At 41.8% G+C, this 20,372-nt stretch overlaps 1 protein-coding gene across 1 annotated transcript; it reads right to left on the bottom strand.

The window, feature by feature from the left end:
* Positions 1-467: 467 nt before the first annotated feature.
* On the bottom strand, positions 468-19,871 carry ces2b (carboxylesterase 2b). Its single transcript, XM_053426056.1, has 25 exons — positions 19,711-19,871; positions 18,693-18,885; positions 18,459-18,600; positions 18,075-18,208; positions 17,742-17,895; positions 17,239-17,343; positions 17,044-17,142; positions 16,801-16,944; positions 16,619-16,696; positions 16,380-16,527; positions 14,921-15,070; positions 14,741-14,813; positions 13,867-14,039; positions 5,298-5,490; positions 5,063-5,204; positions 4,678-4,811; positions 4,343-4,496; positions 3,838-3,942; positions 3,641-3,739; positions 3,398-3,541; positions 3,216-3,293; positions 2,977-3,124; positions 2,126-2,275; positions 1,946-2,018; positions 468-776 (listed from the first exon to the last, which is right to left on the bottom strand). The coding sequence occupies exons 1-25, from the start codon at positions 19,784-19,786 to the stop codon at positions 590-592; spliced, it is 3,276 nt and encodes a 1,091-aa protein (XP_053282031.1). The 5' UTR covers positions 19,787-19,871; the 3' UTR covers positions 468-589.
* Between the last annotated feature and the right edge of the window lie 501 nt (positions 19,872-20,372).

Raw genomic sequence — 20,372 nt, forward strand, 5'->3', positions numbered from 1 at the left:
GTTGTTAGTATTTTTTTTTTTTACTCATGCTATAATCGGAAGAGGGACGTTTTTAGTTTGCGGCGGAAGATGTGTAAACTTTCCGATGTCCGGATGGCGATTGGGAGCTCATTCACCCATTTAGGAGCCAGCACTGCAAACAGTCGTGATTTTGATGAGTGTTTAGCTAGCAGTGAGGGAGCAACGAGCCGATTGGCCGAAGCAGAGCGGAGTGAACGGACTGGGGTGTAACGTTTAACATAGGTAGATCACCAACACATCACACATCGTATTCCTTGAAGATATTTGCCTTAGTTTTAAACTGATAATCAATATAAGCAGGATAAATATATATTCACACAACTTTAACTTATCTGACATTTTGAAGGCTAATAGTTCGATTAAATTTCAGAACTTTGTGGGCACATTTAATTTAATAATAAACAATGTATGATACATCCTAAAGGCTACAATAAGTACAACAAGGGTTTTTCAGTTGTTTAGAATTTTTATTTCTAACCTTCACAAATGTCTCATAGTATATCTCACATACTTGTTTGTGGTTACTGATTAAAAAGTGGATGGAATGGAGATAGGAGAGCGGACTCTTCTACAGCTCGCCGCGCTCCATCTGCTCTGCGTATCGTCGGAGCTTCTCCGGGAGGGTCTGAGTCATGAAGACAAACCGCTCCTTCTTCAGCTGCCGAGCAGGTTTCTGCTCCTTCATTGCAATCGACAGGTATTCTTCTTCTGCTCCATACTTAGGCCAGTGGACAAGGCCGTCCCCATTAGGAGAACTACACAAGAGTGCACACACAAACACACAGGTTATAGATACGTTTGTCTTACCTCCATGTATATATAGTTGGGCCAATGTGTATAGCCAAAATCCTGCAACCACATGTTTCCTTTGTTCTGAAGACGAAGGAGAGGTTCCTCAGTCTCAGGTGCTTCCTCTTCACGCCTAGCTGTTAAACCTTCCCCTGGACACACCTTTCCACCATGGTCACTTTGTGTCTCATGACCTCACCAGACCGATAAAAGCCCAGTTCTCCCTGACTTCTCTCTCTTCTCTACTCCTGGAGGGTTACCTCTCCCTACCCAAGCCCTTTCGACCTCAAAGCAGGGATGCCTGGAGCAGACTGCTAGAACCTTCCAAGAGGCAGTGATGCGAGAGCCTGCCTAAGAACTTCAGAACGGAACAGGAAGCACAATCAGCAACACCCACTTCAATGGAATTCAAAAAGCATCTCAAACTGGACCTTTTTTTCCCAATATCATGATCTGGTGACACAACTGGGCTCGTTACACCAGGCTGCGCACAGGACTGTTAAATTCTAGTTTTCTAACCCTAACCTAACTACTTTCTCCGACCTGGCACCAATACCTCACTCATTCATCTCCCCTTAACTTAACACATCCAAGTGATCTCAGCCACATGATCCCCACACTCCAGGGGGTCTTCATAGTGGCCGGCTGCCATTTTGAAAGCACATGTACTCATACAGACATCTGCACATCTGTATATAGTAAGTACACTTTCAGTTAGTTTGTGTGTTTATACTTTTATTTTATGTTAATCAATGTTTTTTCTTCAAAACACGTGTCTTCATTAAGTTTGCATAAGGGTGAATTTTTCCAAAATCTACATGTCCTTAAATTTAGCTAACTACTGACTTAATAATTTGGGTTTAAGTTATTAATTTAATTATTAATCAGAGTTCCAAATTTGTTGTTAGTACTTTCATGAGACTTAGTGAATGAATTGGCTATTTTTTCACTTCTTATGAAGGGTGGTGCTCCGAGGTAGCTTTACTGTCAATTAAAGTTAATATTTAATATTCATATTGAGTATTTTTTCTGATAACCAAATTTATGGAATTCCCTAAGGCACACCATTTAATGGTGCCACGCTTAAGGTACAATAATCACAACATATATGTATATGATTCGAGGTCATACCTACCCTGTACGAGCAAAGTTGCCCCAGTAGCTCATCATGATTCTGCTGAACTCTTCCTCCTCTTCTGGGCATTTATCTGAAACAATGATAATGTGGTAAAACACTTAACCATGAACACAAACCACAGCAGTTCACCACAAATCTGGGGGTCTATTGAGCCAGTAGGTTTTACATTGAGCTTACCAAGTATTGTGACATGGGTGGTTGTGAAACAGAATCCTAATGCTGTGAAGATTTCATCTCCATGGTCACTCCCAACAAAACTCGGCCTTTTTGCCTTCAGGGCAATGGGAGCATGCTGGTACTCATACAGGTAAACAGGGGCGCCTGCATCTGGTGGTAGATAAATGGTTGGGATATAATAATGTGGGACGATAAATATTAATTGATGCTTCTTTAATTGCGACGGGAGGGAAAACAATCAGAGACCTGGTGATGAAAATAAAGTATTTAGTTTAAGTTATGTTATTTTATAAGATGAACATCGGTCTCCAGTGTTAAATTGAGGCATGTGGAGCATCTTGTTAAGTTATACTTATAATATAGAAATACTTCATCTTTTGGCTCATCAGCACCACATTATCATAAATATTGGGCTTTGAAAAGATTGTGCAATAAAATGTGTCAATTCAAATCTTTTGTTGAGGAGGAAATCATTTCTTAGTTACTCAAGCACTGGCTTTCCTTGCTGCCTATTTACACAATTTTCCATTTTCGAAATATGATAGCTGTTTTTCTTGTAAATTTATAACTTTCTTGTTGTAATATTCCAAATTTAACCTTGTAATATCACAACCTTATTTGTGTAATATAATGGCTGTTTTCTCATTAGATTCCAACTTAATTCTCATAATATTATGAAGTTATATTTCGTAATAACACAGCTGAATTTCTGGAATTATATATATTTATTAATCTCGACATACTACGACTTCATTCTTGAAATATCCAATTTGTTTTCTACACTATAGCACTAATAATCATATTAATATGTCATATTAAATACATTTTCATTAGCATGTATAGAAAATTACCTCTGTGGGCCATAGCAGTCTTGATAGCTGGAACGTTAAATAAAACATCTCCGAGCAACTCAGTGAGTCCATTTCTGTTTTTCACTCGATCTTCACCGGTTCCGATGTATTCCTCTAAAATCGAATCTTTGATGATTGCAGTTTTGGGCTTGAGAAAAAACAATGAACAGGTTTGTTTAAGAAACTTGAGCAAGATAAAAACAGAGTGATGACGTAATGTTTGGCAGTGTTTGTCTTACATCACTGTAAAACAGGGAGACTATGTTGACCACTTGCTCCCGATCTAATCCCTCCGTCCAGGTTGGAGGAGCCATGAACTGAGGGAAGAGGCAGCTGCAGTTAAGGTTCCAGACATGCACAGCAGCAAAACAAGTGAACACCAGCCACATACTACAGGAACAATCATGCACTTAGCACTTACACTTGGAAGTAACCAGCCACATTCATCATTATTAACACCGGTCATTAAAGGCACAGTGGGAAATGCCTTTTCAAGGAAAATCTCATTCACAGTTTTAGTGAGAAAGTGTCCATCAATGGTTACACCAATTCTCAAGGTTTGCATCTGGAGATTAAAAAAAAGTTATTAATTCACAGGAATCTTACAGAGGACGTAGTCACACGGTCAATTCATCACATCGGCTGTGCATATAATATATCTCACCTTTGCAATAGTCAGAACAGAATCGAAGTCGAGGTTTTTCAAGCAGTGGCTGATCTTCTCTGTGCTTTCCAGGCTACAGCCAGATATATTTGCTACTATCTGAGGAAAGACACAAGAGGAATCCATCTCAGCAATTCAGAAATCCATTATATTCTTATCAATGTTTGCACAATTAAGTATACACATAGATGCTTCACCTGTGCCACTGGAAGAGGATCATTCATCAAGAGTTCATCCATTGCGGCAGTGCCGCTCTCAGCGATGCCACGGTGGAGCAGGCCTTTGGCTAATGGTGAGAGGAGCTGTTGGTCAAAGCATCAGAAAAAGTGACAGCTGTGACTCTGCAGTGATAAATGAACGAGAACCTGTGGTCGACTTAAGTTGACAAAAAAACAACTCAAAAGGCGTTTGCTCTGTCCAGTTTGTGCTACTTTAAAAAAACATGGCGGCCTCCGTAGAGAGGACCCGCGGCTGATGTAAATATAAAGTATTTCAATATAAAATAGCCCATTTTAGGGTAAAGAAAACAACAATTTGTCCAATTTAGATGAAACACAAATGAAAACACTACTAGGATTATTTTAGAATCAATTTCAGCCCATTTCCCCTAAATCTTAAACAGTGGACCTTCAAGATTAAAAAAAAGAAACAAAACTTGCACAGTGTTGCTTTGAGGTCCCAACTCTGCAGATTGATCCTTACCAGGAAGGACACGCTCACTCCACCAGCAGACTCCCCAAATATCGTTACTGAATCTGGGTCTCCGCCAAAGTTGTGAATGTGCTTCTGGGTCCATCTCAGAGCTTCAACCTGGTCCAACAAGCCAAAGTTTCCGGACATGTGCTCATCTCCAGTGCTGCACAGAACCGTATACTGTAGTTATAGTGTACCAGGCTACGTTCGCACAAGCTGGTAAAGTGAGCAGGTTTTCACACTTTGTTTACATGGGGCACAGGTCGGGATCAAAGCAGAAGAATGCAATCCTTGTATTTTCATTGTAACTGTGCTTAGAAAGTCCATTCCTTTTTTATTTTTACCTTAGGCAGCCCAGGAATCCCAAGCGGTACTGGATCAAAACTACGACCACATCCTGGTAAGCAGCCAGGGCGGAGCCATCGTAAATTGAGGCTGACCCCATAGTAAAGCCTCCGCCATGGATCCAGACCATGACCTGTTAAAATACAGAAACACCCTCATGTTTAGACATTATGAATTTCTTAAAAGTAATCAAACCATGTAATCAAACTTTTCCAGAGCTAAACCTTAGTGATGGATTTTGTTTACAGTACATCGACTCAGCTCTTACCACCACAAACTCTCTGCCGACATCTTGGTCGGTGTCTTCTAAGTGTATGGCTCCGCTTTTTCCTACTGAGAATTATTTTTTCATTTTTGCACACACATGCAACAAGGACTTCTTACCGGGAGCTTGGCATCTTGAGATCTGTTTGCAGGGGTGTAGACGTTGAGGTAGAGGCAGTCTTCTGACATGTCTGGGACATGTGCCACCACCATGTCGACTCTAGCCAGCAGATCTATAAGCGTCTGTTTATTCTGAACACACCTGAAAGAGAGAAGTATTTTCATCAACAAGTATTGGACGCGATTCCCACCGGGGGGGGGGACATGCAACAGCTGGAGCACATGGATGCCTTACATGGGCGGCTGCTTGGTAGCGTCTCTCGTTCCCTCCCATGCCTCTGCAGGCTGGGGTGCAGCCAGTCTCAGAGCAGGGCCTACGGGTGGCTTGGCAAACGGGACAGCCAGGAAGGCGTGGACCCCGGGCTCCTTCCCCTTCACACTCACATACTCACCTCTCAGGTTCCCGAGCTCCGTGTGAACTTCAGGTGCTGTCAGATTATAGTAGAGAATCCATATGTGACAGTTCACAAGGACAAAATCATGAAGCTTAGTAATGTAACAAATATAAGGTCTCCAAACATTCAGGTTATTTAAGAGGAGGTTGTTTCGTATTACACATTCCTGGTCATTTACTACCTGTTGGTGAATGGGGGACACACCCTCAGTCCAAGTCCTGTGTTGGTCATTTTACGTAAGCATTAAGTCAGTATAACTAAGGGTGATCTTAAATGGAGGAGCAGTGTGCGTGTGACATGATGTTGACCCTTGAACGCACAGTATCACCAGTGGGTCTAAGGTGTAGAATGTGACCTGATAAGTGCTGTGACGGACAAAGTCAGACTGGACGGATCACCAGTTCTTCAGACTAACAGTGTAATCAGATACAAAGATAATGCGTTTCATGTATTACGAGAGATCAACATGGAGAGAAATGAGTTTTCTCCTAAAAACGTATCGGCCTGCAGCATCACAGTGACACACAAGGATAGAAAATAATCATCATCCTCAAAGTCTGCTTGTGTTTTAGTTCTAATCTTTAGACCTAAATTGAACCTCGGTCAGAGGATGTTTTAACATATTACCCAAGTCTGGTAACGATACACTCTTTACCATATATTGGATTAACTTGAAGCAGGTTCTTACTAAATGGTTAAATCTGCTAATGTGCATGGGATGTTGTGTTCACCTTTGAACACAGAGGCTGTCCCCAAATGTAGGTGTAAGGTGAGGTCTGAGTTCAGCGAGAGTCTAACTGAGTGCAAGTTCTACAGGTTGACAAAGCTGCAGGCAGCTCCCTGGTTCTCCCAGTTAGTTTCTGGTGGTGTACTCACCTTGTGGGTCAGCAGCAGCACAGACACTCAGCACTGACAGGAGAACGAGGACAGTTTGCCTTGCACGGGACTCCATGGTCTCTCTCCTGCTTTCGGGTTCAGCACACAGGAAGCACAGTCTGCCAAGTTCCCTTTTTACAACTCGGTGTCGAGTCGCGGGGACGGATTCTCTCACGCACGGGAGCGCGCCTGACGTAAAGGGGAGTTTGGGATGAAGGGACAGCGCCTCGATTTCGATATGTAGAAGACTCTCTAATTCATCGTTATGTAACCTGTTTTTATTAGCAAGGTTTTTTTACGGCTGGCTCAGCAATTAAGATTAATGCTTGAATAGATTTATATATGTGCTATTTCATAATAGTAATAGTAACAGTTATTATTGATAATAATATATGAAATATATGACATGTATTTCGTAAGATCATAGTTTACTATAGTATATTTATATAGGTGCTTTATATAAAAGGTCAGTGATATGATCTGAACTCCAACGCACAGAGGAAGGACGCTCTCCTCTGAGAAGTAAATTACTGACCTGCCACAAAATCTACTTACACTTTCACTTCACGACAGTGCGATTCATGGGTTTAAAAGATACTTCCGCTGATGTTTTTCCTGTTGGTTTTGTCAAATTTCCACAACTGAATTATGTTCACCTCAAATGTACTGTGATGCAAGTAAAAATCTCAGAAACGATTCAAACCATTATTTGGAAAAAGCTCATAATTCGCCAGTGGTATGTGAGATGATGCAGATGAGATGAGAACAGACCATTTAAAGAGTAAGACGGGCCGAATATGTTTCTGCTGAACTCTAGTGGTTAAACTTCTTGCTTGTATTTTTTAATGATTTATTCATATAAAATGTATCATCATCATTGTTTTGAAAACATGAATAATCTACATATGTTCATGAACCCCCCCCCCCCCCTCCTCCTAAAACATTTTTAAATATACAATATATCTGTATATACAGTCTATGTTTAACTGCAGATTTATTATACGTCATGCAAGGACCTTTGGCACCCTCTGGCAGCCATTGGTATGTACTACACTGGTGGAGATTTAAAAACAATATCCTGCATCTACTTTAAGATAAAGACAAAACAATGTCCATTCTCACAGCAACAAAAGAACATCAAGACACTGTAAACAATGTATCCTTACTGTTTATATTCATAAACTAAATACTTACAGTTTGCAAATACTATTACACATCACGTTTCATTTGTTTTGGAATGAAAGCAACAAAAAAAAAAAAAATTATTCTTTATTTTTTCCTAAGTGATATCACAGGAGTGTCACAGGAAAAGGAACCAATGGGAGTGCGTCAAATTAGCAAATACACACAGTTATATACCAGATGATGCACATAGTTAAAGTCGGTACTTGTTGCTAACGCTGGAGCTCCATCGGCTCAAAGTGCATCTCAAAGTATCACGTGTCTGTGTGTCTCATTACGGCCTGATGCTAATGCCCGGTAGCTTCTTATTCCAAGTGCACTTTTCGGGGCAAAATAGTGAATCATTAAAAAACACTGGCCAACACTTTTATATCAGAGTGCAACTTAGCTAAATTTGCCGGGAAAAAAATTGCATTATGATTTCCTCTCAACTGAAGTACTTATTTTGAATCCATTTCCATGTCTGTACGCCCTCTGCACCCAGCTACTTGAGTGATTTTCCTATGAAAAGTGTTGCTTTGTACTATTTTAAATGCCATTCGCCTTATTTAGAAAAAAAAAACATAAGGTTGACGTATTAAACTGCTCACATCCGACTTCAGGGAGCTCTCCAGCTTAAGCACTCTTCTCATAAATAAAACAAAGAAACTGAAAAGAACCCTGTCGTCTATGTTTCTATGGTTTGTACTGTATGTGTAATATAGCTGTAGAAAAAGAGCATTCTCTATTATCCCCTACTGTGTTTGTATAAGTGCCACTGCTGACATTTTGATACTGTATCTCGTGGTCCTCTGTGTGGATTTTGCATGTTCTACCCGTGTCTGTGTGTGTTTCCTGTGGCTTCCGCCAACAGCCCAAAGACCAGCAGGTTGGGGTTAGGTTATCTCTGTATGTTCTCCCAGCGATACTCTGGCGACCTCTACAGGGCGTAGACCGCCTATCGTCCAATGTCGGCTGGGATTGGCTCCAGCCCCCTAAATATCATTAAGGATAAGCAGTGTAGATAACATATGGATGTATCTCGAAGACACCTACAATACACAACCTCTGCTATATGAAAACCAGCCCAAACCACCATATGTACCCATAAGTACAAACAGCTTTAAAACAAGTTAATATTAACATAGGTAGATCACTAACACATAACACTTTCTTATTCCTTGAAGAAATTTGCCCTAGTATTAAACTGATGATCAATATAAACAGGATAAACATATACATTAACACAACTTTAACTTATTACACCTGAGAGGCATACATTTTGAAGGCTAATAGTTTGATTGAATTTTAAAACTTTGTGGGCACATTTAATTTAATAATATACCAGTGTTGTGCAAGTCCACACCTCTCATGAACTAGTTCAAAGTTCAGTTCATACAAGTAAACATGAATAGTTCACGTTCATAGTTCACCATTTAAATTCTGAACTTGTTCATAGTTCAGTTCATTTCATAGTTTTAAGGTGGAAAGTGAGAATTGCCTTTACTGTCAGAATCTTTATCAGACAGTGTGTAAAAATCCCTCAGATGATAATAAGGTGCATCGGATCTCGGATTTAGTTGCTGAGTCTGCGTCTCTGCTTTCTCTTTCCATCTGCATATGAGACCGAGAGCTGTTGTGTTGCAGGTATGGCCTGCCCCTTTAAGGAAAGTTTGTAGTGTGTGACGTAGTGCACCTGGGTATTGTGGGAAAATACGCTAAAAGTGTGTGTATAACGAGAAGTGACGGAGCACCTAGAGGTGATGCGAGTGTTGTTCCTGCTGTAAATCCGAGAAATAAAGTGGCCGCATTCCAAGTAAAGAAACATCTCCTCCTCCTTATTCACTGAGCGGTCCGGACGGCTGGTTACCGGCCAGACAGCGAGCCAAGATAACCAGTGACAGGGGCGGCTCCTGGTACAGGCGATATAGGAGACTGATTTATCATGACGTGACACATGCAATGTAAAACAATACATTAACGTCACACCATCATCCTCTAACCCCGGGACGCACCGGAGGTAGAAGCGCTGCGAAAAGCGGACCGCCTCCTTTCCTAGCCCATGTTTGATACTTGGGCTGTTCGCACCGGCAGCGTAGTGCCGGGAAGAACCGGGAAGCGCCGCGGCCACACACACAAGCACATAATCTCCTGTGGGGCGGTGGCAGCTACAGGCTTGCGTAGGTCACTCACCTGTGAAGACCAGCATCATTTACCCCTGAACCAGCGCGGAGAAAAGAGGATGATGATGAAAAATTAAATATAAAATGAAAATATTTAAAAAAAAATATATATATATAACAAACATTTTATTAAATTATCTTTTTTTTTTTTATTCAAAAATTTAATTTAAATAGGTAAGATATTTAGCAATTATTGGAGATATCCTGCCAATTTTAAGAGTTCAGTATATTGCCAGCTTGAAGATTGGAAAGAGTCCAGGGGTGGACTGGGACAAAAATTCAGCCCTGGCATTGTCTGTCCAGACCAGCCCACTACATTATCAGCGGACACCACATAGAAGACCACAAATCTCGCGGCATCTTCTCTCATGCATAATACTGTTATCACCTAGCTCAAAGATGGCAACAAGAAGGGAGGCCACACACAAACCTCTCAAGCCAAAAGTAAATTTATTTAGGAGAACGACTCCTCAAATATATCACAACAACCTGTAATGGAGAATAATTTATCATTTAGTGTACATGATCACACCATTAAGGATCAACACATAAGCACAATAAAACTTCTGAAAAGAATTAGCTTGATTCTGCATCTCTATTTACAGCTCAGAAAGTTTACTGTTGCTATGGCAACAGTAAACGACGTTAGCAGCTCTTAGCTAGCTTAGCTGAATCATCTGAACAATAATAACCCATAATATCACAATTCGGCATATTAAAACAAAATCAAAAACGTTTTCTACTTTGTATTGGACATGCTACAAAAATGTAGCCTAGCCAGCCCCAGGCCAATGTTACTTACCACGTCTGCCTCCACTCGCTCATCATTGTCGAGTCCTCCTCGCTCGTCTCCCGGCGCACCTGCTGCTGCTGGGCTGGTGAACCCGGCACCAAATAGGTCCGTCAGTTTGGCACATGTAGCAGCCTCCTCCTCTAGAGACTTCAGCTTTTTTCCCGATGCTTCTCAGCGCCACCCGGGCGTTTTTAACTCTTATTATCCATTTTAAGTTTCTGTCTCAGCAGCAGCCCGTCCCGCGACTCCCCCCGCCGATGCCATGAGGTCCCGCCCCACCCTGGTTTGTGTTGTGATTGACAGCACTGTCCGGGCTCTCTGAGCCTGTCAGCCCCTGATTGATTGACAATGACAAACAATAGACCAATAATATGTGACGATGCTGGCAACACACTGCTAGCCCTCTGTAGCCAATTGGCCGGCCCACTTGGAGGGAATTTAGAGAGGAAGAAGAGAAAAAAAATACATAGCGGACCAGACCGGCCCACATTGGGTCAACGGCCCACCGGGACGATGCCCGGTATGCCAGATGGCCAGTCCACCCCTGGGCAGCGCTATCACTAACAGTGCATACACTCATAGGTCTCTTCAGGTCAGGGCTCTGATAATGTGACAGAGTTTTGGGGGCGATTGCTCACACTTCATTTTCACACTAAACACTAGGTGGCGCTATCACTATATATAAATAAACATTAATATATCTGTTCAGGTCTGGAATCTGATGAAGTATGTGCAATTTGGGACCGATTGCTCAAACTTCATTTTCACAGTGACCACTAGGTGGCGCTATCACTATAAGTGTGTATAAAGTAATAGTCTTGACTTGATCAGGTGTTGACTCTATTCTTGTGACAGGATTTTGGGGCTGATTGCTCACACTTCATTTTCACACTGACCACTAGGTGGCGCTATCACTATTAGTGTGTATGCAGTAATAGTCTTGACATCATCCGGACTTGACTCTGATCATGTGGCCTGATTTTGGGACTGATTGCTAAAACTTCATTTTCACACTGATCACTAGGTGGCGCTATCACTATCACTATCACTTCATACACACTAATACAGGAATCTGATGAAGAGCCAATCACATTGTCTTTCAAATTCATTGACAGTTGATTATTTAAAGAGTTCAACAGTTCCCCCCTGAAAGACAAAGAAAAAAAACAATGTTTAAGTCCCCCCCACACTGGGACCTGAACCCTCAACCTCTGAGTCACTGTCCCTCTGCTCTACCCACTAAACTACCTTGTTTGATGGTTGTTGGTGTTGATTATCATTTCTGAAGTGTAACTATAAAGAATCCACTGTCCCCTTTCCCCCTTTGGCCCCCCTCCTCAGCGTGTGTAACTTCACTAACGACGCACCTGTGACACAGAGACAGTGACAGATTGGACCTGAGGAGAAGGTCCCGAACAAAATGCTCTAATTCAAAATCTATACCTCCTATCCATGAAACGAAAACACTGTGAGAATCACAAGGGTATTGACGAACAAGTACATACCTATATAATTGTTTAGAGCCAAAAAAGAGAAACGTAGTTCTCATTTCATAATTCTCCTCCTAAAATTAGTTCTAATGGAAGAGACGTTTTTCAACACTCTAGCACCGTCATCAAACAAATACTTGTTACTCAAAAACTGTGAGTCCTATCTGGAAAATGAACACATTGACTTTAGAAATCATTGACAGTTGATTATTTAAAGAATTCAACAGTTCCCCCCCTGAAAGACAAAGAAAAAAATTAAATGTTTGTGTCTTACCCACACTTGTACTGGAACACGCCATTTTGGGTTACTGTCCATCTGCTCTACTGACTGCACTCCCTGCAGTGTTGATTAACACCTGTGAAGTAGTCTAAAAATAGATCTCACTGTCCCCTTTTCCCCTTTTGCCCCCCCTCCCTCTGCGTGTGTGACTCACTGATTACGGCAGGTGCGACGTGAGAGAGGGAGAGATCAGACATCGAGAGAACGTCCCCAACAAAATGCTATAATTCAAAATCTATAACTCCTATCCGTGAAATGAAAACACCGTGAGAATCACAAGGCTTGGACGAACGTACATATCTATATTATTTTTTTTAACTAAAAAATGAGGCAGTGTGAGCAGTTTAGAAACGTAGTTCAGTCAGACAACTCACGTTCGATCATGTAATATATTTATTACAACAGATTTAGTGTTTGGCATCTAGGCTCCAACTTAATCACTCCCCCATATGATTACACAGGAATGATGGGAGTGATGAGCAAATACTTGTAACCCCCAGTTGGAGCCTACAGGTGGATGCTGGGGTGGTGGAGGGTTTGAAGCAACAGGTAGCAATACTGCAGCAGCAGTGCGAGCAAGAGGGGTTGATGGGAAATGTCTCTCTGGTTAAATAGACCACCTGATAAGGTGGGTGTGTATTATAGAAGGTTGTGGAGATTGAGGTCTGTCACATGATGTATGTCACATGATGTATGTAATATGATTGGCGCAGCGCAGCTCGAGTTGTCTGCCAGAACCATCTCGCAGGCGTCGCCATATTTCTCATTTCATAATTCTCCTCCTAAAATTATCATTAGTCCTAATGGAAGAGACATTTTTCCACACTCTAGCACCGTCATCAAACAAATACTTGTTTCTCAAAAACTATAAGTCCTATCTGGAAAATAAATCACAAGGCTTGAAACTACAACCAGATATATTTTTTATTCGTGAGAGCTAAGAAATGGAGCCGTGTGAGCGATTTACATTTTATTTTTCAGTTTTAATCTTTTCAGAAAATCTTCAGAATTAACATGGGTCTCCAATGGGAGAAGGATCTGGAAATAATTCCTCGATTTCTCGTGGCGGATACAAGAACAGGTCCGAGAGATTTGAGAGTGACATGTCTGCGAAGGAAACATTCTCACCACCTCAAATATCTAAAAATCATGTCTGAGGACCTCCGTTTGGGGATTTGAGAGCAGTTTTAGTGACGGAAAAGGGTCTTAAAACACTGATTTTCAGCCTGTCGCTCTTTAGGGCAAGAAACCTCGAGTCCCATTCGTCGTTTTGTGTTGAACTGATGGACGAATTTCTTATAAAACACATGGCACACGATTTGACGTAATTCCGCAGTTTCTTGTCGTCTGTACGCGAGGACGCTACAATATGAACGTGTTCACCGTTCAAATTCGTTATTAGTCATTCGTTCTTTTGCGTTCGTTCATGCACAACACTGTAATATACAATGTATGATACATCTTAAATCTTAAAATAACAAAAACAGATGTTTTTCCGTTGTTTAGAATTTTTATTTCCCCCCTTTACAAATGTCTCATAGTATATCTCACATACTTGTTTGTGGTTACTGATTAAAAAGTGGATGGAATGGAGATAGGAGAGCGGACTCTTCTACAGCTCGCCGCGCTCCATCTGCTCTGCGTATCGTCGGAGCTTTTCTGGGAGGGTCTGAGTCATGAAGACGAACCGCTCCTTCTTCAGCTGCCGAGCAGGTTTCTGCTCCTTCAGTGCAATCGACAGGTATTCTTCTTCTGCTCCATACTTAGGCCAGTGAACAAGGCCGTCCCCATTAGGAGAACTACACAAGAGTGCACACACAAACACACAGGTTATAGATAAGTTTGTCTTACCTCCATGTATATATAATTGGGCCAATGTGTGTAGCCAAAATCCTGCAACCACATGTTTCCTTTGTTCTGAAGACGAAGGAGAGGTTCCTCAGTCTCAGGTGCTTCGTCTTCACGCCTAGGTGTTAAACCTTCCCCTGGACACACCTTTCCACCATGGCCATTGTGTGCCTCATGACGTCACCAGACCAATAAAAGCCCAGTTCTCCCTGACTTCTCTCTCTTCTCTACTCCTTGAGGGCTACCTCTCCCTACCCAAGCCCTTTCGACCTCCAAGCAGGGATGCCTGGAGCAGACTGCTAGAACCTTTCAAGAGGCAGTGACGCGAGTTTTCTGGCGGACAAATCCGCCAGTCAGTGACGGGATATACAAGTGGTCATACTTTCGGATATCTTCTGCCAACCACTCTTCTATTTGGTCCATATTCGTTCTTCTAAATCTTCCGTTGTTTCTGTCGGTATTATGGGGAATGAAACCGGAAATGCGACTCCGGAAAGGATGTAGTTAGTGGACCAATCACAGCCTTGCGGGCTGGCGGAGGCTTGCAGAGCTTTGTCTATAGTTAGAAAAATTGGGCGACGCACAAAAGCACGTAAGAAGGGATACATAAGCACATAAGGGGCCCGGAATGATGATTCAAGGTCATACCTACCCTGTACGAGCAAAGTTGCCCCAGTAGCTCATCATGATTCTGCTGAACTCTTCCTCCTCTTCTGGGCATTTATCTGAAACAATGATAATGTGGTAAAACACTTGACCATGAACACAAACCACAGCAGTTCACCACAAATCTGGTGGTCTACTGAGCCAGTCGGTTTTACATTGAGCTTACCAAATAATTTGAAATAGGTGGTTGTGAAACAGAATCCTAATGCTGTGAAGATTTCATCTCCATGGTCACTCCCGACAAAACTCGGCCTTTTTGCCTTCAGGGCAATGGGAGCATGCTGGTACTCATACAGGTAAACAGGGGCGCCTGCATCTGGTGGTAGATAAATGGATGGGATACAGTAGATCATGTTTATGATCATGTAGAACGATAAATCTTAATTTATGCTTCTTTAATTGCGACAGGAAGGAAAATAGTCAGAGACTTGGTGATGAAAATGAAGTATTTAGTTTAGGTTATGTTTTTTTATAAGATGGACATCCATCTCCAGTGTTAAATTGAGGCATGTGGAGCATCTTGTTAAGTTATACTTATAATATAGAAATACTTCATCTTTTGGCTCATCAGCACCACATTATCATAAAAATCAGGGTTTGAAAAGATTGTGCATAAAATGTGTCAGTTCTGAAAAAAAGAACAACTAAGTCTTGGGAGGAAATTGCATCTTTTGTTGAGGAGGAAAACATTTCTTAGTTATTCACACACTGGCTCTCCTTGCTGCCTATTTTTACAATTTTCCATTTTCGAAATATGATAGCTGTTTTTCTTGTAAATGTATAACTTTCTTGGAATATTCCAAATTTAACCTTGTAATATCACAACCCTATTTGTGTAATATAATGGCTGTTTTCTCATTAGATTCCAACTTAATTCTTATAATATTATGAATTTATTCTCGTAATAACACAACTGAATTTCTGGAATTATATATATTTATTAATCTCGACATATTACGACTTCATTCTTGAAATATCCAATTTGTTTTCTACACTATAGCCCTAATTGTCACAAATTCACCGTCTTATTAATGTTTTCAGTTCATCTGTTAAGTTTTGTTTACTAATTCCCTTGTCTTTTCAGAACTTTGCCACTCCCCTCCTGCTCTGCACCTTCCTCATTCCTCATTCCTCTGATCCCTTCACCGGCTCCACCCAAAGACGCACCTGTCTTCCATCTTCTCATTAGTCTCCCCTGTATATCTGCATGCCTGTTCCCCTTGTCCTCTGCCAGATTGTTTAGTGTGATCGTGCCTAATCCTTCCAGTGTTTACCTCCTGATTCCTTTCCTGCCTGATCTCCACTGTTACCTGTCTGCTTTTTCCCTGGACTCCTCTTCTGCCTGCCCCTTGTTGGTTTTGTTTGCTTCGGACTGACTACCTGGCTCCTGACCCCTGCTCTGTCTACCCTGGATTATCTCTGGCCTGCTCCTTATTGGATTTGTTTGCATCGGACTGACTACCTGGTATCTGACCCTTGCTACGTTCCAATAAACCACGAACTTTGCTTATTCCCACTCTGCCTCATTGTCGTTTGCTTTTGGGTTCACGCCTGCCATTCTGCCAGCCCTGACACTAATACTCATATTCATGAGTATATACTCATTAGAATGTATAGAAAATTACCTCTGTGGGCCATAGCAGTCTTGATAGCTGGAACGGTAAATAAAAAATCTCCCAGCAACTCAGTGAATCCATTTCTGTTTTTCACTCGATCTTCACCGGTTCCGATGTATTTCTCTAAAATTATATCTCTTTTGATTGCAGTTTTGGGCTTGAGAAAAAACAATGAACAGGTTTGTTTAAGAAACTTGAGCAAGATAAAAACAGAGTGATGACGTAATGTTTGGCAGTGTTTGTCTTACATCACTGTAAAACAGGGAGACTATGTTGACCACTTGCTCCCGATCTAATCCCTCAGTCCAGTTTGGAGGAGCCATGAACTGAGGGAAGAGGCAGCTGCAGTTAAGGTTCCAGACACGCACAGCAACAAAACAAGTGAACACCAGCCACATACTACAGGAACAATCATGCACTTAGCACTTACACTTGGAAGTACCCAGCCACCTTCATCATTATTAACACCGGTCATTAAAGGCAGAGTGGGAAATGCCTTTTCCAGGAAAATCTCATTCACAGTTTTAGTGAGAAAGTGTCCATCAATGGTTACACCAATTCTCAAGGTTTCCATCTGGAGATTAAAAAAAAGTTATTAATTCACAGGAATCTTACAGAGGACGTAGTCACACGGCCAATTAATCACATCGGCTGTGCTTATAATATATCTCACCTTTGCAATAGTCAGAACAGAATCGAAGTCGAGGTTTTTCAAGCAGTGGCTGATCTTCTCTGTGCTTTCCAGGCTACAGCCAGATATATTTGCTACCATCTGAGGAAAGACACGAGGAATCCATCTCAGCAATTCAGAAATCCATTATATTCTTATCAATGTTTGCACAATTAAGTATACACATAGATGCTTCACCTGTGCCACTGGAAGAGGATCACTCATCAAGAGTTCATCCATTGCGGCAGTGCCGCTCTCAGCGATGCCACGGTGGAGCAGGCCTTTGGCTAATGGTGAGAGGAGCTGTTGGTCAAAGCATCAGAAAAAGTGACAGCTGTGACTCTGCAGTGATAAATGAACGAGAACCTGTGGTCGACTTAAGTTGTCGGAAAAACTCAAAAGGCGTTTACTCTGTCCAGTTTGTGCTACTAAAACATGGCGGCCTCTGTAGAGAGGACCCGCTGCTGATGCAAATATAGAGTATTAATATCAATATAAAAGGGCCCATTCTAGGGTACAGAAAACAACAATTCGTCCAATTTAGATGAAACACACGAATGAAAACACTACTAGGATTATTTTAGAAATAATTTCAGCCCATTTCCCCTAAATCTTACACAGTGGACCTTCAAGATAAAAAAAAAAAAAAAAAACGTGCACAGTTTTGCTTTGAGGTCCCACCTCTGCAGATTGATCCTTACCAGGAGGGACACGCTCACTCCACCAGCAGACTCCCCAAATATCGTTACTGAATTTGGGTCTCCGCCAAAGTTGTGAATGTGCTTCTGGGTCCATCTCAGAGCTTCAACCTGGTCCAACAAGCCAAAGTTCCCGGACATGTGCTCATCTCCAGTGCTGCACAGAACCGTATACTTTAGTTATAGATTACCAGGCTATGTTCGCAGAAGCTGGTAAAGTGAGCAGGTTTTCACACTTTGTTCACATGGGGCACAGGTCGGGATCAAAGCAGAAGAATGCAATCCTTGTATTTTCATTGTTACTGTTTTTAGAAAGTCCATTTTTTTTATTTTTACCTGAGGTAGCCCAGGAATCCCAAGCGGTACTGGATCAAAACTACGACCACATCCTGGTAAGCAGCCAGGGCGGAGCCATCGTAATCTGAGGTTGACCCCAGAGTAAACCCTCCGCCATGGATCCAGACCATGACCTGTTAAAATACAGAAACACCCTCATGTTTAGACATTATGAATTTCTTAAAAGTAATCAAACCAAGTAATCAAACTTTTTTTTCCAGAGCTAAACCTGAGTGGTGGATTTTGTTTACAGTACATCGACTCAGCTCTAACCACCACAAACTTGACATCTTTGTGTGTGTCTTCTAAGTGTATGGCTTTGCTTTTTCATACTGAGAATTATTTTTTCATTTTTGCAGACACATGCAAATTAGGACTTCTTACCGGGAGCTTGGCATCTGGAGCTCTGTTTGCAGGGGTGTAGATGTTGAGGTAGAGGCAGTCTTCTGAAATGTCTGGGACATGTGCCACCCCCATGTTTAATATAGCCAGCAGATCTATAAGCATCTGTCTATTCTGAACACACCTGAAAGAGAGAAGTATTTTCATCAACAAGTATTGGACGCGATTCCCACCGGGGGGGGGGCATGCAACAGCTGGAGCACATGGATGCCTTACATGGGCGGCTGCTTGGTAGCGTCTCTCGTTCCCTCCCATGCCTCTGCAGGCTGGGGTGCAGCCAGTCTCAGAGCAGGGCCTACGGGTGGCTTGGCAAACGGGACAGCCAGGAAGGCGTGGACCCCGGGCTCCTTCCCCTTCACACTCACATACTCACCTCTCAGGTTCCCGAGCTCCGTGTGAACTTCAGGTGCTGTCAGATTATAGTAGAGAATCCGTATGTGACACTTCACAAGGACAAAATCCTTAAGTTTAGATATTTAACAAATATGTCTCCAAACATTCAGGTTCTTTACAAGGAGGTTGTATCGTATTACACATTCCTGGTCATTTAATACCTATTGGTGAATGGGGGACACACCCTCAGTCCAAGCCCTGTGTTGGTCATTTTATGTGAGCATGAAGTCCATATAACAAAGGGTTATCTTAAATGGAGGAGCAGTGTGCGTTACCTTTGAACGCACAGTATCACCAGTGGGTCTAAGGTATAGAATGTGACCTGAAGTCCTGTGACAAAAATAGTCAAACTGGACGGATCACCAGTTCTTCTGACTAACAGTGTAATCAGATACAAAGATAATGCGTTTCATGTATTACGAGAGATCAACATGGAGAGAAATGAGTTTTCTCCTAAAAACGTATCGGCCTGCAGCATCACAGTGACACACAAGGATAGAAAATAATCATCATCCTCAAAGTCTGCTTGTGTTTTAGTTCTAATCTTTAGACCTAAATTGAACCTCGGTCAGAGGATGTTTTAACATATTTCCCAAGTCTGGTAACGATACACTCTTTACCATATATTGGATTAACTTGAAGCAGGTTCTTACTAAATGGTTAAATCTGCTAATGTGCATGGGATGTTGTGTTCACCTTTGAACACAGAGGCTGTCCCCAAATGTAGGTGTAAGGTGAGGTCTGAGTTCAGCGAGAGTCTAACTGAGCGCAAGTTCTACAGGTTGACAAAGCTGCAGGCAGCTCCCTGGTTCTCCCAGTTAGTTTCTGGTGGTGTACTCACCTTGTGGGTCAGCAGCAGCACAGACACTCAGCACTGACAGGAGAACGAGGACAGTTTGCCTTGCACGGGACGCCATGGTCTCTCTCCTGCTTTCGGGTTCAGCACACAGGAAGCACAGTCTGCCAAGTTCCCTTTTTACAACTCGGTGTCGAGCCGCGGGGACGGAAACTCTCACTCAAGGGAGCGCGCCTGATGTGAGGGGACAACGCCTCGATTTCACCTAATGTAGAAGACTCGCTAATTCATCGTTATATCTGTTTTTATTAGCAAGGTTTATTACGCTATCAGATGGCTCATCAATTAAGATTAATGCTCGAATATATTTATATATCAGCTATTTCATAATAGTAACAGTTATTATTGATAATAATGCACGAAATATATGACATGTATTTCGTAAGATCATATCTTTATTACAGTATATATTTATATAGGTGCTTTACATAAAAGGTCAGTGATATGACTGTCTCCTCTGAGAAGTAAATAACTGACCTGCCACAAAATCTACTTTCACTGGAGTTTGAATACACGACAGTGTGGATCATTGGTTTAAAAGATACTTCCGCTGATGTTTTTCCTGTTGGTTGTCAAATTTCCACAACTAAATTCTGTTCACCTCAAATGTTCTGTGATGCAAGTAAAAATCTCAGAAATGATTAAAA

Source organism: Pleuronectes platessa, chromosome 7 (assembly GCF_947347685.1).
Source record: "Pleuronectes platessa chromosome 7, fPlePla1.1, whole genome shotgun sequence".
Lineage (NCBI taxonomy): Eukaryota > Metazoa > Chordata > Actinopteri > Pleuronectiformes > Pleuronectidae > Pleuronectes > Pleuronectes platessa.

Bases quoted from the DNA above. Each gene is read 5' to 3' on its own strand.
- ces2b (XM_053426056.1), bottom strand. From the start codon at position 19,786: ATGGCGTCCCGTGCAAGGCAAACTGTCCTCGTTCTCCTGTCAGTGCTG. The intron at 18,886-19,710 runs GTGAGTACACCA...ATAATCTGACAG, and splicing joins TGCTGCTGCTGACCCACAAG to CACCTGAAGTTCACACGGAG. The intron at 777-1,945 runs GTAGGTATGACC...ACTCTTGTGTAG, and splicing joins GGCAACTTTGCTCGTACAGG to TTCTCCTAATGGGGACGGCC.